The following is a 25,982-nucleotide window of genomic DNA, read 5'->3' on the forward strand; positions in this document are numbered from 1 at the left end:
GGTTTGCAGACACCTGACCATGAAATATTTATCTGTTGTTTGAACATCCCATTCCACATTTAGCCTCCCCTTTTCTGGGAGGATATTTCACTAGATTTTGGGGGGGGTGTTAGTAAAGTCAGGTACTGATGTAGATAGTTGAGGAGGCCTAAGGTGCACTCAGCGTTTCAATTCGCGTTTCAATTCATCCCAAAGGTGTATAGTAGGGTTGAGGTCAGAGCTCCACTGCAGACCACTCAAGATCTTACACACACTTCCAACCCATATAAAAAATACCATCATTAAGCTTTGTCAAGCTGGAAAAGGTTTGGGTCTCGTAGTTGAAGTGTAGGAGACAATTCATGCTACAGCCTCCAAAGATATCATATACAATTGTGTGGCTTTTGTGGTAACAGTTCGAAGAAAAACCGCATTCGGTTGAAAACGTCAGGTGTCCCAATACTTCACAATCCTTCATATGGCTATAATAAATGTACATCATTTGTATTTGGTTTGCAGCTTATGCATAACCAAATAAGGTTCATCTACCACTGAGAAACGTACAAACACCTTGTGAATGAAGCTCTCTGTTATGAACGTACACAGAGTCAAAAACTGTAAATCAAAGCCAAAACACACCCACAGAGACTTTTCCTAAGAAGTCGGGCTTGATGTTGAGTTAACATCACACTAATGTGCTGCGGTTGTGCATAACGAGTGTGATTTCATCTGTAACTGCCCACCTCTGAACCTCCCTCATGCCCTTTAAAATAACACTCGGAGGAGTGATGCAATGCTGTCAAACTCCACAATCCTGGACTTCACAAAGGGGATAAGCGGTGATGCAATCCTGCCTGCGGCTGCCCCACACATACGCACTCTCATACATACTCGCAAGCCAAGTTTCAGGCTGTCAAAACCTATAGAGTAAAATATTGTGTATAAAGAAACGTACTTCTGCTGCCAAGTGTGACAGAGAACAAAACCTTCACAAGAAAGACAGCTTGACATTCCTTCAAACTGCTTTGTGAACACAAATCTTGTTGATCTGAAGAAATCAGTGGTGATCTGATGTGTAAATGTGAAAATCGACCATCACTTTTCTTTCCTAAAAGTTTTTTTCTGCTGAGATTAGATTCAATTCAAAACCAAAGTACAATCATGTTTTAGTAGTGCCTGAAACACCACCAATTAAACATTTTAAATGCTGAAAATCGCTGTGGCATTAAAAGGAATTATACCCTTTAATACATTTTACAAGATAATAATTAATAAAAACGTCTGAGTGGTAAAAACAGATGTGACTGTAATTATTCTACTATTAACAATATAGAGTAGAGTCACTAAAATACGCTAAAATACGCTAGTTACGATATGAGTGGAAATTCTGCAGAAAACAGAAAAATATCAACATGAACATAAATATCTTAATATAAGGTCACATATATCTAATGGGTGAAGAAATATCTCAGTATACAAAGAAATACTCTGTGGGAACTGAAATATACTAATATGAACTCAATATCCAAACATATCCAGAAGCATCCAAATGTGTATAGAAACATACAAAAAAATATCATCTGGACCAATATTATTAAAGGTGCTTTAGGACTTGAAAAAAAGATGCCAACACAAACTGTATATACATAAGCTGTATATTCCAGCGTGAATCTTTCAATGTGAGCTAAACTGTCTCAATTTAAGCTGAATTCCACTAAAGTGAATAGAAATATGAGTGTGAACAGAACAGTGGAAACATATCCCAATTTCAGAAGCATATCCAGGTATAATCTAAAAAAAAATGAGAAACATCCCAATTTCAGCAGACATATCTAAGTATACACATAAAAGACAGAAACATCCTAATCGCAGCAGAAATATCCAATCCCAATGTAAACCCAATTATCCCAATAATGCTACCGGATTTGACAGAAACATACCAACATAAACCAAAGTATTCCAATTTACGCAAAAACATCTCATTGTGAACAAAGACATTAATGTAAGCCCAATTTTCACAATATTCATTGATATTTTACAACATTTGCCTAAAACACACCAACACAAACTGTATTCTAGTGTGAACAAAAAAAAAAATCAAAATGAGCTAAAATTTGATTTAAATAAAATGTCCCCAATCTAAGTGTAAACAGAATCGATCCAAATATCCGAATTCCAGCAAACATATCCATTTATAAACATAAAACCCAGATCCCAATTCCAGCAGTGTAAACAGAATAGAAATCTTGAAATGAGCCAAAAATATCATCTAAATCAAAGTCCACAATCCAAATGTCAACAGAATAACATAAACATCCCAATTTCAACAAACATCCAAGTAAAAACAAAAAATAATAAAAACAGAAACATCCCGATTTCAGCAAACATATCCAAGTATAAACAAAAAAATCCCAAGAGCAGCAGATATATCTATGTGAACACAAAAAAATCCCAATTTAAGACCAATTAACAGTCTTCAGAGATGCTACCACATTTGCCTGAAACATACCAACACAAAACCAAGTATTCCAGTGTGAACAAAAATAACATATGGTTTTGATTTAATGTCCTCAATGCGAGTGTGAACAGATAATCCAAATCATCCCAGTTTTAATATGAATGACTGAAACATTCCCACTTTACCTGAATGTGCCTTGATTTTTGCTCAGATCTCTCGGTTTCTCCTCCTCTTTTGGAAAGAAACCCACTGACTACAGAACTGTCCCCTGAAAAATTCGAATTAAATCCATAAATTACACTCAGTTTTATTTACTAACTTGTGGAAATTGTCCAGTTACATTAAAGAGACTCACCTTCAGGGTTTTCTCTCCTTTTGCAGGCTGTGGGAGATGATGGGAGAAGATGTAAGAGTTATTAGAGTGTTATTTATTAACAATTCAATAAGAAAATAAATAAATACATTGGGGCTGAATGTACTCACCGTACTTGGAATGAAGTTTACCCATTTTTTTAATTAAAAAAAAAAACACTTTTTGGCTTCAATAGTTCACATGGTCACCAAGAACCAAAAATAATATGTATTAAAAACTATCCATGGACAAAAAGTCTTGTTGATATTTTACTTTTCTGTCAGGTAAGAAATTATACAATAAAGTTGTACATGTACACACGCGTATACGCTCCAATCCGCTCCACTGCGCCTCCGTCGCTCCAAATGCCAGATAAGACTGAGACTGAACAGTTAAAATGCTGCACGTTAATTAAGAGAAAAAAAACAATACAAAGTGCACTAGATAGGGCGCAGGTCCCTTTATCGCAATGTTTAAAAGTAGTGCGCACTTATAAGCTCTAATAAGTTATTTGCACTCCGCCCTCTGATCCGCGCGCCCTTACACCCCTCCCACAACTGTTCCAAACAGACAAACGGACTCCTATTGGCTGAAGAAGGGGCTCGCGCGACGCTCTCAGAAACCCCGCTCGTGCACTCTCACGCGCTTTATATCTGATTACTGATTTAATTCTAAAACAAAAATGGCGTTTTTAAAGTTTTTTTTGGGGGTCTCTTATAATGCAATAACCGATTCCTCTCTGAAATGTGAAATAAAAACTACTATAATAATAGTTTTAATGTATATATTTTATTACAATAAACAAGTGTTTTGTTTTTGAGTGACAAAAAAAGAAAACAATGATTATCTGAAAGAAATACTTGGATCTAGTAATTTCTCTCATTCACTTGCTAACAGGGCTGAACAAATATATATTTTCTTTCATTTCTTTATTACTTCTTACCAAACAGAAATACACGTTTCTCGTGTTAATGTCTACCACAGTCCGACGAACATTTATTTTATTTAATATGGAATATAATAAATGATCACATTTTGGTCTATTCTAAGACCCATATTAAATTAAAGGACTAATATATGGTCATGATTACAGAATAATAATTTATATGAGCAACCATAATAAGTTAACGTATAGTTAAAACAACGTACGGTGCCAGTCAAATGTTTGGAAACCCAAACAAATTTACCAAAAAAAACAACTTTATTTTCATTGAAAAATCCTTCCTCAGCATGAAGAACAGCTTTACACACTTTTAACATTCAGACAGTTTGTTTTACCAAACATTCAGCTGGAATACTTTGCCATGCCTCTTGTAAAACTTGCCAAAATTGTTCTTCACTAATTGAGGATTTCTTTCTGACCTTGTAATTCAGTTCAACATCAGCAGTTCTAAAGGATTTAGATGCGATGGACAGGCCTTTCACTTCATATGACTGTTTTGCTTTCTAAATAACTTTTACACAGCTTGGACGTTTGTTTCAGGTCATTGTCTTGTTGCATGGTGAATTTGATTCCAATAAGCCACAGTCCAGATAACTAGAAACATTGGTTGGTGCTGAAGTATGGAATTCTATATCTAAGTTGGTTCGGTATTCCTGTCATCCAGAACAAGTGTCCAACCTTCCCTGCTCCAAAACAACCCCAAACCATTAAGCTTCCACCTTCACGTTAGACTGTTCATGTTAGGCAGTCTGTTAACATCATCTCTCTTGTTGTCCATCTAACATATGTTCTTCAAAAATGTCAAAGTTGAACTCACCTGTCCACACAGCTTTTGTCCAGTCATTTACTCTTCAATTTTGTTTGGTTTTGCCTTTTAACTAGTTTGTTGCATAGAAACAAAAGGAACATGCATGGATCTCATTATTGCTGAAAATGAGGTGTTTCTGAACTTTTGACTGGCACTTTTGTCCAAAACCCAATAAAAATGTACACATTGTGAAGCAGTCAAAGTTTCTTTTTCTATCTTTGGTTTTCACATGTGGCATGAAACTGAGTATATATTAAAAACAGAGTCTGGAATTAACATTTTTAGCAGTTAGTGCTTTGAAGAACCATAACAAAACCTTTAGTCGACATTCAGGAACAGAAAAATAAATTATGTTTAATATGTCTTTAGTTCCCTGTCTATTCTAGACCTACAAGAATCTAAATGTGCTATTATTGGAAAAAGATCAACAATAGTCTACCTCAATACTATTACTATCACAAAGTTGTTTATTGCCCAATAACAGCGTATGATTTATCCCATTTATTGTTCAACAATCTGCTAATGATTATAACTTTTCATTTATCAATTAATAATACATGCTTGTAACCATGTGTATTTACAGACTATAATGACTTTTTACATTCTTAAAAGACAAAAATAATCTGGTTTTCTGGATTCTGAGAAAGTCCTCTGTCCTGAAGACTCCTTTCATAAATGTTAAAGTCTCTGTATAAAAAGGCATAACATGAATAACAATATGACCACCTGCCTAATATTGTGTTGGTCCCAAAACAGTCCTGACCCATCGACCAAAACCAGCATTCACTTCTCCAGTAATTTGAGCTTCAGTAGCTCCTCTGCGCTAATGAACCTCAGCCACCGATGAATCTGTTGTCAGTTCACCACTGTTTCTTCTTTGGACCACTTTTGATAGATACTGGCCACTGCAGACCGGGAACAGTCCACAAGAGCTGCAGTTTTGGAGATGCTCTGACCCAGTCGTCTAGACGTCACAATTTGTCTCTTGTCAAACTCAAATCATTATGCTTGCCCATTTTTCTGACCTCACTTACTGTCTAATATATTCCACCCAGAGGTGCTATAATATATATCTCTTACATATAATTACACAGCCAGCCACAGGTTCAAAATATAAAAGAATAAATTCAGGGGAGGAAAGAAAACAAATATGCACATAGTTTATATGATTATATATAAAACACTTCTAAGATGCAATGTTCAGGGAGGAATGTCATTTTGGCTTTTAATTTTTAATTTAACATACTTTATACAGGTACACAATTTGACATCTGACACCAAACCTGTTTTGCCTGATTGATTATATTTGCAATAAAAAAAATACATTTTGTTTGCACTATTATGTGCTTGAATTATTCGTACTGGTATTGAAGCAGGATTCTTCCTAGATTGTTTTTTTATTGTTATTAAAAAAATTTTTTTGCTGCTCCATGAATATTTTTTTAATTGGTAGAAATTTCATTCAAAAATCATTATGCTCTTCTCGTTTTTTTTCTACCATCTTTATTTCCCACACGACTGTAAATCGACTGCCTCGATGTGTGTGGTCACAGTGGTCAGTGTGGCCGGCCATAATGACATATCCAGCTGCGGTTATGATGTTGCGGCTCCTCTACTAGCCATCTGTGATGTGGATATTACACCACACTTACAGATTTCCAGGGTGGAAGTGGGCCAGAAAGAGCAGACATGGAGTCTCAGCTAGGAGGCAGATTAGGAGGCAGGAATCAGAGGCATGTCCATTCAGATCAGCCCTCCTAACCTTCTAATGCTCGTGCTCTTTATACAAGTTCTGCCCACTCTGAGAACAATCTATAGGCAGACATTAGCAACTCTACTTTAATCCTGTTTAACAAACATGCACCACCAAAGGCCTTTCCGCATCCATGTCGTTTTGTGCATCTTCATTGGCAGGTAGATTGACGTCTTACTGCTTGGGGCCACATACCTGCTTGACAGTTGAGAAGACAAACACCAGGGTGTTTGTTTTGTTTAAAACTTTGCTGGCAATTTTTTTAAACCACAAGGGAATGTGATCAAACCTCCAACAATAAGGGCTTTGATTCGCCTCCACCGTTGAGTTTTTTTTCCTCCACCCTTCTTTTAGCAGATGCGATTCAACAGATGCCTGATGTGAAGAAACGCCTCCAGACATTTCAATTACGGGGTTATTTATCTCTCTGTCTTTTTTTTTTTCTCTGATGAAGTGTTTTAGAGGAAAACTGGGACTGTAACACACTGTGATGCTATTCAACACACACACACAAAAAAGTGTAAGAGTTCACACATACAGTAGCTCAGACATGAGTGACATTTTTTGGCTCAAATCCTATTTGTTATTAATAATTAGTTATAACATTTTCTATTCGAGCCACGTCTTGTGTACACAATGATTACCTGACAGAACAAATAATTCATTGCCCTGCGTTTGGGACACAGCCATAATTCACAGCAAGGTAGTGTATTTCAGATTCGGATTTTCCATCAATGACAAATGTATAAATATGAAAAGAAACAGTGTTTGCACATGTATCCCTTTGATTTAATGACAACTCGCCTGTACGTGTCTTTATAATTGAATATTTACACTTTTCCACAGCTGTGGTGGGTATATAATACCACCATATTCTGTATATTATATATGATGCGGGACAACAAAGACATTAAAAAACCTGGAGCATTCTGTTGCACCTTAAATGTAGGTTTCAACCCAGCCTTAAATTTGCACTTTTTGTAGGTGTCACTTTCCTTTTCCATCATTGAAACCGGCCAGTGATGTTGTTCAAAGTCAACAATGCTGCTATACATGGAGTAGAAGAAACATTTGCATATGCAGATTCATCGCCGCATTTTGTGGAATTTTTTTTTTGTCAAATAAATGGGAAATACAGGATATAACCACATACAGTATATCAACTGTCTGAAGGGCACATTCACACTAAAGGGTTTTGATGCTAGACAATGTTTTATGATAGCACTTCTATTCTGCTGTACTAAAGTTTGTGGACACCTGACCATAACATTTATATGTGCTTTATGAACTTCGCATTCTACATTTGGTCACCATTTTTTGTTATACTATCCACTCTTCAGGGAAGATGCTACTGAAGTAGGTGAGCTGAGAAGGCCTGGGGTGCAGTCAGTGTTCAAATTCATAGGGTTGAGGTCAGAGCTCTATAGCAGATCTTCCACTCTTCCCTGTGTATATCCCTTCATGGAGGTGGCTTTGTGCACAGGGGCATTGTCATGCTAGAACAGGTTTGGATCTCTAGTTCAAATCTTGGAGAATTTTCATGCTCCCACATCCAAAGAAGACTTATACAATTCTGTGCCTCCAACAATATGTTAAAAAAAATCACGTACAGCTGGAAAAGTATTCATTCAATGGTGGACAGTAACGAAGTGAATGTAATTCCTTACTGTACTTAAGTAGCTTTTTTTGTGTAACTGTAAGTGGATAAAAACTTAACTGGTCAAGCACGCAGCAAGCCACCAATCAGGGTAAAGCGCGCGCTCTGTAGAACTTAATATAATATTATTCAATATCTAATCTATCATTAATAGCTTGGTGTGCTATGAATAACAGTCTTTTCACATAAACTCAGTTGATTAAGTCTTGTGACAAAGATGATAATAGGACATTATAGCAATAATAAATTATAGTACTTTGGATGCTAAAGTACATTTGAAGGCAAATACATTTGTACTTTTACTTAAGTGAAAGTTTAAAGGGACCACACGTGTATCTTTACTTTACTCAAGTACATGGTTTGTGTACTTCGTCCACTACTACTATATTCAATGCAGATCTTTAACACCCCCTCTAGTGGTCATATGTTGGAATGTCAATTTGTTTTTAGCACATTTTAATATACAAATGTTTATTTAAATACACATAAAAACACAGCAAATATTTTGACACAAATAAAAGTGTTCATGTGTGTGGCACGTGTCTGTTTGTACACGTAAATGCATCGTAACCCAAAATCCACACTGACGATGGAGCGAGAACCTGGAGCTTGGATTACGAAGCTTATTACAGTCACAGGCTGAATAACAAAACACAAAATAAACTAGAATAACAACGCTGTCAAGAATAACTTGGTTTAAAAAAAAAAAAAAAGTGTGTGTGTGTGTGTGTGTGTGTGTGTGTGTGTGTGTGTGTGTCACATTGTCTTTCATAAAACGTCTGCTCATAAAGTGCTCTTCAGAAAAGTCAACACAAGAAAACCGAAACTAAATTAATCAACGGTGATTCATTAACGTGGAGTTATTAACAGCTACCACCAGTGACAGACAGAACAGTGAACTGATTCGATGGTAACCTTCAGCCCTCAGCTTTCGCTCATACACTGTTAACCAGCTTCTCCCGTTCCCTCATCTGATGAGCCACAGCTTTATCCATGGCGCAAAGAAATCGCTCGACTGTCATCACAGTAGTCTGGAAACACACAGAAGAGTTTCAGAAATGGTTTAGCAAAATTAGACGCGAGTAAATAAGATGACATCAGAGCCGACTGATACCTTTGCGTAAAGCGCATGAGCCAAAAAGGGAATTTTCCGTAAAGTGCGCCCACTTAGGCCCACGCTCTTCCTGTAAGAGAAAAAGACAAGCAAATGAGAATGGGAATCTGTCGGCTTGATCTCATTACATCCAAGCTCATAGGTCACGTTACTTTCCAGCATGTACAGAAATTTCAGTGAAAGATGATCCATGTTGCTTCACAGTCTCAATTAATTTTTTACTCACTGCAACTCAATTCAAAGTTTTAACCTAAAGAACACAGCGAGGCTGTTTTCGGAAAAGCTGCTTGAAATTTTCCACAGATTGAATACACGGATTTAATCTGTGGAAAATTTCAAGCAGCTTTTCTGTAATCAAGAAAACCACATCACATAACGGTCTGAGATTTTAAAAAATAAATACATGAGTGAGAATAATTGAGTTTCATTAAATTAATAGTTTTTGCCATAAAATACTCTACACGGCTGTATTTGCATTTTGATGCAATATGGCAATAAGTGCACTAAATGGGTTTAGATTTCACCGATATTCTTGTATGCAATTTCAGCAATAACATTTTTTCTAAAAAGATTTCTGTCTGTCTGTCTGTCTGTCCGTCTGTCAGTCAGAAACTGGCACAACATCAGGTGAAGACTCACTCTGCAATTCTCTGCAGATGCAGACTGAGCTCGGTCACTTCGCTCTCAATATAATCCAATGTATGAAGCTCTTCAAGGTTCAGCAGCTGCTGCCGTGGGTAAATGATTTGCCGCTGGAAGAATAAAAAGCATAAGTATTATACAGTATAAATGTGCATACTTTACTTATCTAAAAGATATGCAATACTGCTAGAACAGAAAAGCTATTACAGTACCTCTCTTTACACTGTAGATCTGAATCACTCACCTTCATGAGCTCCTCCAAACACGACAAGTAAATGTTAAAGATGGCTTGGGCACTTGGCAGGCCAATATACTGCTTTATATCTGCTCTGTCCACAAACGCCAGGTCTATCTTCTCCGTTACGTTTGAGGTGGTGAGGATCACTACGTTCGGATGTCTGCAAAAGGCGAGACATTAATTAACCTACTTTTTATTTAATTTTATGCTTGGAGAAATTGAATATTTGAAAAATGAAGGAGTTTTCAGAAAAATCTTTTGAGGAACATAGTACATTTTTTTGTCACTTGGCATTTAATTTTTGCTCCTCTTTTTTCTCTATTTGTCTCGCTCTCTCTCTCAAACACACACACTTTATTCCAACCGTTTAATCTGGTCCAGCTGTGTAAGAACAGAGTTGACCACTCGGATTGCATCTGAAGGTTCGGTCCCAGCCTGAGAAGCGTTTCTTGCTGCTGTTAGACTCTCCACCTTATAAAATGTACAATTGTCATTACATCAAATTCTCCCAATATTACCACTACAACTTTAAGAAATAATCTTGCATTTTTTATAATTAATTCAATGTAATGTATTAAAAGACGTGAAACTCATACACTATTCTTCAGTAAACCATAACAAGGTAGGAGGTAGAACGAACCAATCAAAAATCCCTACATTTAACAAGTGCAAACGTACAATTTACCTGCCAAATATTTATCACACAATAACTGACAGGGAGCTAATCATCTATTCAGTCATGTTGGGCCTTATGAAAAATGAAAAAAATGCCAAGTACCTCATCAATAAGGACAAAAACAAGGGCTTCTTTCTCATCTATTAGCTCTTGGATCTTCTGAAACATCTTTGTGACAAGTTTTCCGCTCTATAAAACACCAAGCAAGCTGTTATCACAATGCTGCTCACTTCTGTTTGAATTACTGTAGTTTGTTTTACAGGGTTCCTACACATTGTTTATTTCAAAACTTTTCCAAATTAAGAAATGCAGACTTCCCTAAAGATTTTTAATTCAAGATTTAACCGAAATAATGATTTCAAGTTCCAACTATAACATGCGTTAGGTTACAATCTCTGATATATGTCAGAATGAAAATCTCTGATGTTTTCAATGTGTTTCGTCCGATCCGGTAGATCTAGCGCCGATCTTTTGGTGGGGCTGAGATTAGCAACTTTTGAGAAATGGGTAACCGTGAAACATTTTTTGATGAAAACACAGTTTTCAAATTTATTCAGATTAATGGAGAAGTAACCTTTGTTTTGTACATTTTTTTTGGTACAAATTCTTAATTTATATTTTAGACAATAATATAGAAACACATTTCTTAATACCCAGTGTTCCTTTTCTATACTAATCCAGACCTGGAAATCACTCAAATCAAATTCCACACTTTTTCATACTTTTCCAAAATGCATAGGAACCCTGGTTTTATTATCTGGAGATTATAATCCTACCTCTGAAAACCATTTCGAGAATAAACTGTGGCTGTTGATTTCTACGAATTGCCCGTATGAATATCTGTGGAAAGAAGCAACACACACTGAATCAAAGACTAAACGGTTAAGGTGGGTTTTTATAACAGTGCTCGTTTAAGTCTCTTGACCTTTCTGAGAGTCTGATGGAGAGTTTCTGTGCCAGCGCTTTGCACAGAGACGTCTTCCCCGTGCCCGGAGGTCCTGCAGAATTCAAAGCACTCAGTCAGCCAATAAAATCAGTCTCTTTGCAAATCTATCCATCTTACGGTTTATACACCTGTCTGTCTTGTTTGTCTGTCTGTCTATCAAACAACCTGTGTTTAAATACGGCATGCAAGCTCCCTCTATTGCTCCATTTACTTGTCTATCTGTTCAGCTTGCTTGAAATCTGTATCAATCTTTCAGTCCCTTCTGCTTTTTCCTATTCCCTACTGTCGCTCTACTCATCCATTTATATACTGTATATCCGGCAATTTGTCAATCTACTGCTTGTCTTTCCTATCTCAGTTCATTTATCTCTATCCATTTATAAATTGGGATTTGTCTTTTACTCTATCCATCCATCCGTCTGTCCACTAATTGCTTTAATGTTCACTGTATCTACCCATTCATATTTTGCTCTACACACTATATGGACAAAAGTATTGGGACACCTGACCTTTCCTGACATATGTGGTTCTTCTCCAAACTGTTACCACAAAGCTGGAGGCACACAAATGTATAATAAAATTTTGCGTTCACTTGAACTTCGAAACACATATCCAATGTTCCAGCATGGCAATGCACCTGTGCACAAAGTGAGCTCCATAAAGATCTGGTTTACATGGTTTGGATTGGAAGATATTGAGTGGTCTGCTATATAGCTCTGATCTCAAACCCTACTGAACAACTTTGGTATGAATTGGAACACTGACTGCACCCCAGGCCGTTTAACCTACATCAGTACCTGATTTTACTAACACCTACTACCACATGTCCACAAGCACAATCCAAAATCTAGTGGAACAACTTCCCAGAGGAGTGGAGGGAATTCTAAGAGCAAACTGGGACTAAATGATGGTTCGCATTTATGACCAGGTGTCTGCAAACTATTAGCAATATAGTCTATGTATTATTATAATATCCTTTATTCTGCATGTCTGTCTGTTTCTATCTCTACCTAAGAATTCAGCTGTCTATCTCTGTACTCATATCTAATACAACGATCAATTTCACACAAAAGAAAACGAACAAAAAGCCAGCAGCATGCCCCGATTCGCTCAATGCTAACAAACTGTCTAATGAAAGGTGCTACAACACCTGCAGAGATTACTCGTTGGAATGATTCATTCATCCTTACCGTGAAGCAACACAACACGATTCCAGGCAACCAGATTGCTGTCAATGTTTTTGTCAGAGAAGAGATTTGCTGTCAAAACATAATCCAAGAGCTGGAGGGCAAAATTAAAAAAAAAAAACAGGAGAAAGAAAGTACACCATCACACTGAGTAATTGTGTTAAAGATGTTGGTGAAAGGTGTTTCCAAAAGAAAAAAAAGTTTCATACTTGTGTTTTGATTCCTTCCTCATAAACCAGGCTCTCCCAGATCCCATGGAACTCAGCTGTAAATGAAAACAAATAGATGTTAGTGATGTTTATGACATCTTAATGGATTTTCCTTAATATGTTGTATTTGATTTATATTTTAGTTTCTTAGCTGTTAAAATCACACTGGACAAAAAGGTACCGAGAACCAGTAGCGGTACATAATTGGATCAATACAGGACTACCGATAAGCTTCAGGACAAACGATACTGTTACTGACCCTTGCGTTGATTCATCTCTGTGTACATCGGTGTTAATAAAGATTTGGAAGCTTTGTGCAGTGTGTGTGCAATCAGTCAGTCTTGGAGGCAGGGTCACATTAAAAACTAAGTGTCGGATGCAATATATGCAGAAGTGTAATAATGAACAAAGGAAGCAGCACTAGTAGTATAATAAAACATTTAAAAACAAAACTCCACCTCAAGCAATGCGCTGTATTAACTATATCTCCGTCGTCTATATGCTCCAACTGCAACTCTTCTGCATCAGCCTCAAGCGAGGGTAACATTCATTCTAAAATAATTTCGCCAATTAATCAGCACTGATAACTGATTGCTGGAACTATCGGCAAAAATCCATACTGATAGTTTTTCCGGCTTGCGTCCGTTACTGGAGTGGCATCCGGTATGCTGTCATTACAAGAGCGGCCTCTAGAGGTGAATCACTGACTACATGTAGTGTTTGTTTTTACACGTGAGTGTGTTGTATGAAGATCGCTATAATATGTTTATTATTTATAATGTATTAACTATATTTATTAATATAGCACATTTTCATGTTTCAGTACTGTTTTTATTTTTTTGTAATAAAGTTTTGTACTATTTTACGTAGTGTCTTGTTTGTTTGTTTTTTTATCCAGCATCCATTTTAAAAACTATAAAATGTAGCCAAATAGATGTTAAATTAGATCTTTGGACCAATCATTCATTTTTATTTTCTTTTTAATTGTTAAATAATTGTCTGTGTAAATGGTATACGGATTTAAAATCGCATTCAAGCTGCTGTTTACATTCAAGTCTCAATCCTGCTCTGGAGAATTCAGACTTGTGTATTACAGGTGTAATAAGTTGAAGCATAAAAAAGAAAAACAGGAATAAAGAAAATGCTGTGCAGCCTCACCAGCTGGCAGGAGCCAGTGATTGGCTGCAGATAGCGCCTCCTCTTCATCAAGGTTGAGGGTGCTAGGTCCGTCATCGTTGAGAGAGAAGATGTGAATGCACAGTTGGCTCATCTTCAAATCGAGAGGCTGTGAATGGGGAAAAAAAAAAAATCGGGCATGCATTTTAGATTATTATTATATGTCCCGGTAAAACCCGGGGCCACAAACAGTAGTCTTAACAACAGCTACAATAAAACAGAAAAGAATGAGTCAAAGAGAATATAATCTGGTGTAGAATATAAAGTCTAATACATCAACCACAGTGGCAAAAGAAAAAATTAGCTTACAACATGTATGGGGGGGGGGGGATAAAATAAATGTATTTACTGCCTGTTCTTCGACATCCACTATGGCGACAGACTGAACATTTTGAGTCAGAAAGTCGTCGTCAAAATCAGTCCACTTGAAGGAGCCCATGACGAGGCTGTGTCGCTCGAGCAGTGCCATAACATGCGTCCTTACTTCAGTCCGTCGAGCCGTGCTGCAAGTATTAATTTAAAGCACTCACTTTAACAACATTTTTTTTTCTTGACAGTAATAGTTTCAGTATTTACTATATTAAGAGTAGTGTGTGAAAACCTGACAAATCACACCCATATGCGCTTACTGAACCCATTTTAATGTTATTATAAAGCAACAGTGTGCTTCACAACAGTTTTGAGAAGATCCACATATCATCAGGTGTCTACAAACCTTCATCTTTATCAAATACAATATATATTTATATTCGGCACAGGTGCAATCAAACCTAATCAATCAAATGTAAAAAAAGTTAAATTAGATTTATTACCTCTGAGATTTGACCTGAACTTCGATGTGAACTTCGGTTTTGTCCTCACAGGGAGGCTGATGGGAATTCTGACTGACCTCCATTTTCTCCGCATTCATCCTTGAAAAAATAGGAAGAATTTATATCTTACAATTTAATCGTTTATCTTCTTTAAATAACTACATGATAAAATAATAACAATAACAATAATAATAAGGAGAAGAAGTGAAAGTAGAATATGAAGAAAAAGAAGTAAAATACAAGAAGAAAAATAGAAAAACAAGCAAAAGATGTAAAAGTAGAAGTAAAAGACGGCACAAGAGATGTAAAAGTAGAAGTAAAAAAAGGAGGAAATGTAAAAAAAAAACAAAGATGAAAAAGTAAAATGAAATAAAAAAAACACTTAAAAATAAATGTGACATTAGAATTGTAAAAGTGGAGGAAGTAAAAGAAAAGACAAAAGTAAAACAAGTAAAAATATAAATAAATAAAAGAAGTGAAAGAAAAGACGTAAAGAAGATTTACATTTATTTCTTCTATTTTTTTAAAGATGCAAAAGTAGAAGAAATAAAAAAGAAAATGTAAAAGTTGAAGTGAAAGAAGACATTAAAGATGTAAAAGTGGAAGAAGTGAAAGAAAAGACAAAAGTAAAAGAAGTAAAAAAAAAGGTAATAAAAGAAGTGAACGAAAAAGATGTAAAAGTAGAAGTAAAAGAAGGAGGAAATGTTAATGTTGAAAAGTAGAAGAAATCGTAAAAGTAGAAGTTAAAAAAAAAAAAGTAAAAGAAGAAGTGACAGAAGGCATAAATGTAAAAGTTGTAAATGTAGAAGAAAAAAAGTAAAAGATGACGACAAATGTAGAGGAAGAATTAAAGTTTGATTTAGAAGTAGAATATGATAAATGCTCACTATGGAGGGACAGCAATCATTTATACTTATGTGTATATTATTTAAATAAAACTGTAATTTAGATGAAGATGAGACCAAGTGTCTGGTCAAGTAAATATGTTATAATTACAATAGAATGATGTATAAAGTCTAAACAGTTCTCATTCATTCACATTCAACACAATCTCTTTCCCACAGTTAGAATTAGCCAAAGCGAAAAATTCACAGCACAAGATATAAGATATAAAAATATAGTTATTGATTAATTATTAGACAATAATTAATCAACAGTGTCAGGTTTATTTCATTCACACACACACACACAAATAATTTTATACCGTCAGATTTGTTGTAAATATTTATGTTTATATTTTAAGGAAAGTTAGCTAACTTACCTCAGGCGCAGCTAGCCTACTCTGACTGAAAATCCCGCCCAATTATTGACCCGGAAAACAACCCCGGCTTAACCGGAAGTAATCCCGAGCGTAGCGTAGTTGTTATTGTTGTTGCTGTTAGTCCCCAAGACAGAGATTTTGGTGGCTTTTATTTATTATTAGAATTATCATCATTGTTATTACTAACCGAAGTTTATTAGGACACACAACATGGGAAAGAAACACAAAAAATATAAGCCGGAATGGAGAACTGTGGACGGAGGTGAGTGTTTAGCTCGTGCACGGACCTTGCTAGGTTTTGATTCATTCATGAGCTAACAAGTAATAAACAATATACATCTGAGCATAATTTAGCTAAGAAATAAACATATTCTGTAATAAGAATTTTTTTTTTGACTAAGCTTTGAATTGCTGAACTATTTTAGAGGCTTTATCGCAACAGACTTTCATTTTATGTGTGTTATAACACAGTACACGGATCCTGTAACAGGCTGTGCCCCAAATCACCTCTTATTGGAATAAATAGTGCGCAGAAACATTTTACATGTACGCTATTAAGTGCACTAGTGTGAAGGAGTATGAGGCATTTAGGATTCTTTCAATGTATGGCATTTGTAATATTATATAATGTAAAAATGTAATATAATATAATGTTATTGGGCAATAAACGATTTTAAATATGCAATGATAAAGCACCCTGGATTAGATGAAGTTAAGGGCCTTGCTCAAGGGACCAAAAGTGTAATCTTGACTGAACTGGGGCTTGAACCCCCAACATTATATGTAACCCAGAGCCCTAACCTCTGAACCACCACTGGCCCTTATTTGCATGTCCCAGCTTGTCAGAAAAGTGGGGTCTGAGCGCAGGGCCAGCCATGATACAGCGCCCCTGGAGCACAGAGGGATACAACAGTGGAAGCTTGGCTGTGCTGGGTCTTGAACCCCCTGACATTATGATCAGTAACACATTATTAATACGTAGCCAAAAATTGCTATAACGCTCCGGTGTTTTGAGTTGATTAGCTGATTGGCATGTCAGCATATTCTAATATGTTGAGGTTTTTGTTAAATGTGAGATAAAATCATCACAATTTAAAGAACCAAAGACTAAAACTACTTCAGTCTGTGTGCATTGAATTTATTTAATACACGTGTTTCACACTTTGAGTTGAATTTCTGAATTAAATGACCTTTTTCAGAGATATTCTAATTTATTGAGATGCACCTGTGTGTATGTATATATTCATGGGTGCATCCCTCACATTTCAGCAACCTTTGTAGTAGATCTTATCCAGGGACCATACTATAGAAATGTACCTCAAGACATATTTTAGAGTAGTAAGTGTGCAGTTTGTATAGCAGTAGAAATTTACTGTCCTTTGAAAATAACTAAAAATACAACCATTATTGTCAAAATAACTAGCAACAGAATTGAGTACACCCTGTGAGAACAGCTGTACGTGGTGTATCCATGCAAAGCCACATGTCCTATTCATCATGCTCATGTTTTTGTCTGCTTGACAGGACCATACAAATTTATGTATCTTGTAGTAGAGCGGTTCAAATGATTACAACGGTAAAATTTTTCTTGACACCCCAGATTACGAGGACCAGCCCTTGGATAAGCCGCTGAAATTGGTGTTGAAGGTTGGGGGCAGCGAAGTCACTGAACTCTCCGGCTCGGGGCATGACTCGAGTTACTACGATGACCGCTCTGACCACGAACGAGAGAGGCACAAGGAGAAGAAAAAGAAGAAAAAGAAAAAATCTGAAAAGGAGAAGGACAAGCACGTGGACGACGAAGAAAGGAGAAGACGAAAGGTTAGTAAAGGAGCATGTTGGTCAACATGTATACAGTATAAATAAAATATGCAGCGGATATATTTTTTTTGCTTCCTTTGTAACTGTTTACATGCTTTAACCAGACTATTCCTAAATAAGGTCTTTTGATGGTTTGTTTAATTTCACAGGAGGAAAAGAAGAAAAAACGGGAAAGAGAGCAGCAAGAAAATGCAGCCAGTGCCCCGGTGGAGCCCCTCATCCTGACTAAACCGGTAGAGGTACAGTCACTAAGCTGCTTCTTATGACTCAGGAGACACAGTGCTGCAGTTCATACTTACGTTGACCAAGTGTGGTGGTTTTGGGATGTTCCTTGATGTTTTTGTGCCGTGCTCTAGGTGGTGGTGGAGGAAAGAAAAAGGAAAAGGGAGAAGATTGAGGCTGAGGTTGAGGAGTTCCTCCCCAGCATAAAGACAGAGGCCGATATGCAGGCAGACCGGCCTGTCAGAGCCTGCCGCACTCAGCAAGGTGACCTTTTAACGTATTCCATGTTCCTGAAACGCACTGAACCACCAATACAAAATATGTGTTAAGTACAGGCAGCAACCTTTCTTATTGTATGTATTAGGGACGTGCTTCTCCATTCTCCATGCAAGTCTTATCTCCATGCATAGTCAATGATATTATCTTTTTTAAGATACATTTGAAGCAGCTACCGATGCGATGCAGTAAGATTCACCTCTATTACAATCCGATTGCAATTTGGTTCAATTCAAAAAAATATGATGCCATGCAATTCAATATGGTACAGATAGTTTGTTTTTATTTCTTTACTTCAGACAGACAGCAAATCGTCAATTTACTTGAAGTGCCTTTTGGCTTCTAACGCATGGCCCTTCCACAAACATGTCTTTGTAGTGCAAAAAAAAAAAATTAAATAAAACCAGACATACTTTACCTGTTGTCTACAGGAAGATGCAGCTCTACCTCTGCCATGTTAATCTGTATTCTATATGACTCTCAGGACACGCCTCAGTCTCCGTAGTGTTGTGCTACGTCATATTCATGTAGCAGCAGAGATGCTGAGAGAACGCGCTCGCGAGGAGAAATCAATCTACATATCAAATACTGGTCACAAATGATGAAGAGTTTTAGCCATTGTGTTATTGTATAACGTGTCTATCTTGTTCCAGAAAACGAAAGCACGCCTCGCCAGCAGCTCCTCGAGCATTTCCTGCGTCTCCTACAGAGGTTTGATCAGGAGGTCTTTTCTGTCTCGTCCTGCCTCCACAGTCATAGTGTCTATAGAATCTACACAAAACACATTTAAGATAAAGTAGGAAAGAGAGGTTTCCTCTTTCTGAATGCTGTTTGAGTAAGAAAAACATTTTTTGTAGTACTTTTCCAGTGCTTTTTTTTTTTTTTGGCAGGAAAGACCCTCATGGGTTTTTTTCTTTCCCTGTGACGGACGCCATCGCGCCAGGCTACTCCATGATCATCAAACACCCCATGGACTTCAGTACCATGAAGGACAAGATTGCCATGAACGATTACAAGACAGTTACGGAGTTTAAGGTATTTGGTTCTGTTGTATCTCGTCAGGTCCGGTACCTCAGCTTTTTTTTTTATTTTGATGAAGTAAGACATGGTACAAAGGTACACGAGTAGAGATCGACCAATAGCGGATTTTAATGATAGCGAGGTTGGATTGTACTTGCTGATAATCAATTAATCAACCGATTTTTTTAAAAAGACGCTGGATAAAATTTTTTCAAATAAACATAACACTCCATGTAAAATAGTACTGAACTTTATTACAAACATAAAAAAAAGTACTGTTGTGAAAATGTGCTAAATAAAATACATATGAATTAATTACAGTATATTAATAAATATAATTTATCATTAATATTTATAAATAATAAATATAGCACTCTTTTTGCAGCATGAATCTCACTTGTAAAAACAAATGTCAGTGACTCGCCTCTAGAGGTCGCTCTCGTATTGACAGCGGACTGCAGGCCGGAAAAACTATCGGTATAGATTTTTGCGGACAGCAATCAATTCTTTACAGGAGACCTATTTATGGGAGTTCATAGATGGATACATAAGATCACAGACTGGTTCAGAGAAAGGTACAGTTCCGTTGACAGGACAATAGAGAGGGTTCTGGGTGAGGGATGGGCTCGTAAAGAGAAAAATGTTCTTGGATGGGTTGATCGATTTGTAGGCAGGTTTATTGGATCATATAGAGGTTTATAGATTAATAGAGCGGTTTTGTTAACAGACCTGTAACTTGTAGATAGACTGCATGTTATAGTTGCATTAGTGAACACTGTATAATCTACTCTTGTTAATTAAATTGAAATGTTGCTCCCCATGGTGATATTGTATTGCAGAAATGGATTCATGTAATCTACACTGACTTGTGTTCACTTTATTTTAAATGGAACCTTTGTTGTTGCTGTGTTTCTCATATTTAGGCTGACTTCAAGCTGATGTGTGATAACGCCATGGTGTATAACCGACCCGAGACGGTCTACTATAAAGCTGCTAAGAAGCTTCTCCACACAGGTTTCAAGATGATGAGCAAAGTAACTCGCTGCGTATTTGTTTCCTGACTTTGTTCTTACTCTTCCCATACTTCCCATTTTTCCACCTTAATGCCCACTTAAAATGCAACACTAACGCTTAGAATTTCAGCTAACACGCGTAACATCACAGCGGTTGCTATGCACGTGCACGATAGGCTGCATGCTTATTTTATTCCATCCCATTCCGGAGCCCCTTCCATTGCATGCCATCGGCTTTTGCGTTCCTTTGCTCCCATGGTCATGGCCCTCAAAGGTCTCATGATGGAGGAGTAAACACTTGGCTGCGCGGCTGTTTCTCTGCTCTATTTCCAGGAGCGGCTGTTAGCTCTGAAGCGCAGCATGTCTTTCATGCACGACATGGATTTCTCTCAGCAGGCCGCCATTTTGGGTGACGAGGACGTAGCCGGTGAGGAGCCAGTTCCAGAAGTCGCCCATTTTCACACAGAGTGTGCCAAAAAATCCAAAAAGCAGCCAGTTAAAGAACCCATGATAAGGTAAAAAGTGAGAGTCTACAGTGTCACAGTTTTGAAATATAAAAAAGTTTAATGTTTTGACTTAACATCGAGTGATAAAAGAGAGACTGGTAAGGAAACAACTGTTTATATCTCCTGTAATGTAGCAGCTATAAACCTTAGCCTCATGGACAAGTGTGATGTGTCATTGTTCAATAAATCTGAAAATTAATCTTTTGCAAATTGCTGTGGTGAATAATCAGCTGCAGTTCCCCCAGTGATCTGTTTGAGCCGGAGGGGAACGCGTGCAGTCTGACAGACAGCACAGCTGAGGAACACGTTCTGGCGCTGGTGGAGCATGCAGCGGATGAAGCGCGTGATCGCATCAACCGCCACATGCCAAATTCGAAGGTATGTGATCTCTATAAAATACTGATCAGAAAGAGATATTGCTGATGTGCTTCCTGATGAGATTTCTTTGTGTTCTTGCTCTTGTTTAGGTAGGGTACATTAGAAAGGAAGCAGACGGGACTCTGATTTATACTGTAGTTAATCAGGATCCAGAGGCAGAAGGTACACATCGCCATAGACAAACATAAACACACACATACACACACAGATATTTGTGGAACTTTTGACACAAGAAAACTCAAGTTCTTTTGTAATACATTAGACTGTAGTCAAGGAGGAAGATTGCTAGATGCATGCTTTTGGTTAACGTGACATACGATCCAAAAAGTGAACATATAACTCATGTAACTCAAAAATGCTAAAATAAAATAAGGATTTTTTTACATTGTTACATTGATTTTTTTTCCATCAGTAATGTGAATGGCACCAATACTAGAAAATACATTAAGATTTCTGAAATGCATTCTTTTATAGATGAAGAGAGTCATACTGTAGATTTAAGCTCACTTTCCAACAAGCTCTTACCTGGCCTTACAACCCTGGGATTCAAAGATGACCGAAGACACAAGGGTAATTAATCCTAAGCCCTCCCCTTTTTTCACACTGCTTATGTGTGCTACACTAATATGATTTTTTTAATATACTCGTTTTGTGTCCAGTGACGTACCTGAATAGCGCATACAACGCTCAGACACTGCAGAACAACTCCATCTACCCGGACCTGCTTCCTGAGGAGATGGATATGCTGTACTCGGCTTACGGAGATGAGACGGGGGTGCAGTGCGCTCTCAGGTTCACCATACAAACTTACCAGCTAGCCAACAAAACAATACATTAAAGATACATAGGAATCAGCTATCGATAGTACATATATATGCAGTGCAATTCAAATTCGATTTGATTCAACGGAAAAATGCAAAAATGCAAATAAATATGGTACAAATAGTTTGCTTTTATTTCTTTGGGTCATACATGCAGCAAATCATCAATTTACTTTAAGTGCTTTCTGGCTTTGAACACGTCCTGTTCATAAACAGGCCTTTGTAGTGCAAAAAAAAAGAAAAGAAAAAAAGACGTTTTTTTCCTGTTCTGTCTCCAGGAAGATGCAGCTCTACCTCTGCCATGTTAATCTGTATTTTATGTGACTCTCAGGACACGCCTCGGTCTCCGTAGTGTTGTGATGCGTCATATACACGTGAAAAAACTATTGGTCACTTTCTACATAATAAAAGTATAGCGCATCTAATAATAATTATATATTAATTACTGATGCAAATATGTTTAAAATGATGCATTGGGAAATGTTATTTCCAATGCACACTTTTTAAAATCTATGCATCACAGTTTTAACTTTTATGCAGAACTTTTAAATGTGAAACGGTGAATTTTACCATCTCTCATATCAGCCGATGCTGAACCTGCTGTGTAATTACAGGAAGACACTGTATTTAATGCTTAATTACACATGTCATGTCTTGTCAAGTATCAAGTCTCCCCCATATTTGTACATCTTCAGCCTGCAGGAGTTTGTAAAGGACTGTGGCAGTTTTACCAAAAGGCTCGTCAACGACCTGTTGGACAAAATGACAGGCAATGATCACTCCAAGGCCATCTTCCAAATCCGACAGGTACCTGACAACATTTCGAACGGCAACAGCTGGTCAACCAAAACATTTCACTTGAGCAAGACACTGCAAATCGCTGCAAGTCAAAGCAAGTTGCATGGATCAGTATCTTAGATACACTTGCTTACCAGACGCTTATAAAGCTAAAACAAGTAGCTATCTTGTGGAAGCCACCAAAAAGGAATTTGGTCATCTGTATGTATGAATTGATTGATTTTACTTAGAAATGATTTGCACATTTAATCTTCATGCTCCTGTTCTGGGTTCAGGGATTCAGTTTGAGGTGTGATATACGTATGCAAACGGAGGAAATACGCATGTATTGCTTTGTCCAGTGAAAAATCTGGACACCAAACGTGTTTTACTTGTGTACTATATTTGATGTAAAAGAGGTATAATTGGGTCATTTTCAATGATTTGCCCTTTTTTTTTCTTCTCAGAAAAGAAACCTGCCAGTGGACGAAGCCAAGTCTTCTTTATGTGATATGCAGGTAAATGCTGTTCACATTACAACATAGAAGTGATAAAGGCATGAGAGAGAAGTGCAGCAAAGCCTCCTGTGTTTAAAAAAAATATTATGATGTATATTAACTTTAATAGTAGTAATTTATGTGCATATTTGTACGATACACCAAAAATCAGCACTATTACAAAAGTGATATTGATTTTATACAAAAGTTAAACAAACAAGAAGTTAGTATTAAGAGACTTACATTTAAGACACCGCATTGCCTAGTTATGCTCTATTTCACCAACAAAAATCATTCCAAACAAAGCAACATGATGATGTTTAGTTCCTAAATTAATCACTCATTTAAATGATTCTGTTCAATCGCACAGACTCAAAAATTGTACTGAATTACTGGTGGTTTTAATTTCACATTTAAAGTATCTTCTCACTTTTTTTTATAATCTTGAATATCAGTAATAAATGTTTTATGTTTAAAATATCAAACATTTGTAACTGCAGGTAAAGCAATACATGCCCCTCTGAGCTGCCAGTGTAAATACATCGAAATGCCGCTTTATATGCAGCTTCTGTTTCCTCTGCATTGCAAAGATGAATCTTGTTGATACCAGTGGTGGTGATGCCCTTGGCGACTGCCCGTGTCGTCAATGCCTTAATCTGCCACTGCCAAGCGGCACTCAAAACAAGTTTAAAAACAGAGCTGGCTGTCTGATTGACTTTGAAATGTAGTGAAGTTTCCCCAAATGGAAATACTTCAGTAAAGTACACATTTGTGAAAAAGCTACTTAAGTACAATAACGAATTACTTAAAAATAAATAAATAAATAAAATGTCTTATTTTTCTATTTGGCTGGTTAAATGTAAGAAATTGTATCAAATGATGATGCACACTTTTAGAAACAATAAAGGAATAAAATGCATAAAAGCTAAAAACCAATTTAAAATTCTTCTAAAAGATTCGTCTCTGTCACTACTGTGAACTGACCACCACACTAAATATAAAGAATATCAACATTTTCACGCTGGTCCTTAAGGTACCAGCACAATAAAACACTCAGCCAAATATCATCATTATCGATTAAAAAAAAAAGATATTTTTGACAGTATCACACACCCCTCCCCAATCATTCATATAACATGATTAGATGTGCATATTTGCATATACGTAGTAATATGCATTAAACGCATTAAACATTTATCGTATTCAAAAAGCACAAAAGATCAACAGAGAGGAAAAACAATTGCAAATAAGATTAAATATCTGCCTACTTTATATCAAATCTGCTTTGTTTTATGTTCTGTTTTCTGATTTCAGAGTGCAGATGAAGCCATGATGGACAGTGGATCAGTGCTGGAATTCATGAATTTAAAGAATTACCCAGACATGACCCTGGACATGCTCAACCCTCTGGGTAAGTCTTTTCTCGTCTTTTCACTGCCTTCATTGCAGAAAGAACAACTGAGCAGCACTGAGGCAGTATTGAACCCTTTCTCTCGTCATTCTGTAGCAGGGAAAACTGTGAAGAAGGAGCCAGACCACGAAGACAGCCACCAGCACTTTGACGACGCGGCCAAGCTCCTGCAGGAATTCCAGGACGCAGCGGTGGACAGAGTCGGATCCAGACCTTCGTCCAACCTTTCCTCTCTCTCTAATGCTTCAGAGAGAGATCAGCACCATTTAGGTAAACCACACGCCACACAGCACTGCAAAGAAAACAAGATAATAATAATGTGATAAAAATGATTCAGAATCAGTCACAGAGTATTGGATTTATATCAGGTGTAATTTTCTTTTTCTTCAAACAGGAAGCTCACCCCATCTTGGTGTTGGAGACCAGACGGAGATGGTTCACGACCCCTACGAATTTCTGCAATCTCCGGAGCCAGACTCGGGCACCAGCTGACATGTGAGCAGTGTTTCTCAGTGTAAATGGACTGACTGAGTGCTGTGTAATGATGTGCTTGTGTTTGTGAACTTGTACAGATGAAGCTGAATTCTGTCACTTTTTTTTTTTGTACAATAAATACTCCTTGTGAGTTTGTATTTGTCTTTTGTACTTATCTGGGTCTCTTCACAAGTATATCCATTTCATATTTGATAACTAAGTATGAAACAGTCGGCATTAACAGCATGAACGTCTTCAGTAATTTGAGCTACAGGAGCTCGTCTGTTGGATTGGACTTCACTCCCCATGTGCACCGATGAGCCTCAGCCCCCCACAACCCTGTCGCCGGTTTACCCATGTTCCTTCCTTGGACCACTTTTTATAGATACTGACTACTGCAGACCAGGAACATCCCACAAGAGCTGCAGTTTTGGTGATGTTCTGACCCAGTCGTCTAGACGTCACAATTTTTATCAGACTTGCTCAAATCCTTACACTTGCCCATTTTTCCTGCTTTTAACATGTCCACTTTGAGGACAAAATGTTCACTTGCTG

At 37.1% G+C, this 25,982-nt stretch overlaps 3 protein-coding genes across 11 annotated transcripts in view; 1 reads left to right on the top strand and 2 right to left on the bottom strand.

Moving 5' to 3' along the window:
• Window positions 1-3,142, bottom strand: part of nkd2b (NKD inhibitor of WNT signaling pathway 2b) — a 29,803-nt gene extending 26,661 nt beyond the window's left edge. Inside the window, exons 1-3 of the mRNA XM_046877415.1 lie at window positions 2,921-3,142; window positions 2,793-2,819; window positions 2,623-2,705 (exon numbers count right to left, since the gene is read on the bottom strand). Of these exons, the coding sequence (XP_046733371.1) occupies window positions 2,623-2,705; window positions 2,793-2,819; window positions 2,921-2,945 (135 nt within the window). The 5' untranslated portion in view covers window positions 2,946-3,142. The remainder of the gene's footprint in view (window positions 1-2,622; window positions 2,706-2,792; window positions 2,820-2,920) is intronic.
• Window positions 3,143-8,777: 5,635 nt separating this feature from the next.
• Window positions 8,778-16,277, bottom strand: trip13 (thyroid hormone receptor interactor 13). Of its 3 annotated transcripts, XM_046833878.1 has the most exons (14): window positions 16,212-16,277; window positions 14,951-15,049; window positions 14,488-14,641; window positions 14,121-14,247; window positions 12,963-13,018; window positions 12,757-12,847; window positions 11,546-11,618; window positions 11,397-11,460; window positions 10,723-10,809; window positions 10,309-10,415; window positions 9,951-10,104; window positions 9,704-9,816; window positions 9,065-9,134; window positions 8,778-8,981 (listed from the first exon to the last, which is right to left on the bottom strand). In XM_046833878.1, exons 2-14 carry the CDS (start codon window positions 15,046-15,048, stop codon window positions 8,886-8,888), a joined length of 1,290 nt encoding a protein of 429 aa, XP_046689834.1. In that variant the 5' UTR covers window position 15,049; window positions 16,212-16,277; the 3' UTR covers window positions 8,778-8,885. The 3 variants fall into 3 exon arrangements, with proteins under 3 accessions (XP_046689834.1, XP_046689836.1, XP_046689835.1); XM_046833880.1 differs by lacking the exons at window positions 8,778-8,981; window positions 9,065-9,134; window positions 9,704-9,816 and having other exon boundaries at window positions 10,034-10,133; window positions 10,298-10,415; XM_046833879.1 differs by lacking the exons at window positions 8,778-8,981; window positions 9,065-9,134; window positions 9,704-9,816 and having other exon boundaries at window positions 10,034-10,104; window positions 10,296-10,415.
• A 5-nt stretch (window positions 16,278-16,282) lies between these two features.
• On the top strand, window positions 16,283-25,583 carry brd9 (bromodomain containing 9). Of its 7 annotated transcripts, none has more exons than XM_046833870.1 (17): window positions 16,283-16,473; window positions 17,812-18,032; window positions 18,182-18,271; window positions 18,389-18,518; window positions 19,184-19,241; window positions 19,421-19,565; window positions 20,474-20,584; window positions 20,897-21,078; window positions 21,300-21,447; window positions 21,537-21,609; window positions 21,922-22,017; window positions 22,107-22,239; window positions 22,964-23,075; window positions 23,513-23,563; window positions 24,857-24,953; window positions 25,050-25,223; window positions 25,348-25,583. In XM_046833870.1, the coding sequence occupies exons 1-17, from the start codon at window positions 16,422-16,424 to the stop codon at window positions 25,443-25,445; spliced, it is 1,971 nt and encodes a 656-aa protein (XP_046689826.1). In that variant the 5' UTR covers window positions 16,283-16,421; the 3' UTR covers window positions 25,446-25,583. The 7 variants fall into 7 exon arrangements, with proteins under 7 accessions (XP_046689826.1, XP_046689827.1, XP_046689828.1 ...); XM_046833871.1 differs by having other exon boundaries at window positions 21,306-21,447; XM_046833872.1 differs by having other exon boundaries at window positions 21,315-21,447.
• Window positions 25,584-25,982: the final 399 nt, after the last annotated feature.

Source organism: Silurus meridionalis, chromosome 21, assembly GCF_014805685.1.
Source record: "Silurus meridionalis isolate SWU-2019-XX chromosome 21, ASM1480568v1, whole genome shotgun sequence".
NCBI classification, from domain to species: Eukaryota; Metazoa; Chordata; class Actinopteri; order Siluriformes; family Siluridae; genus Silurus; species Silurus meridionalis.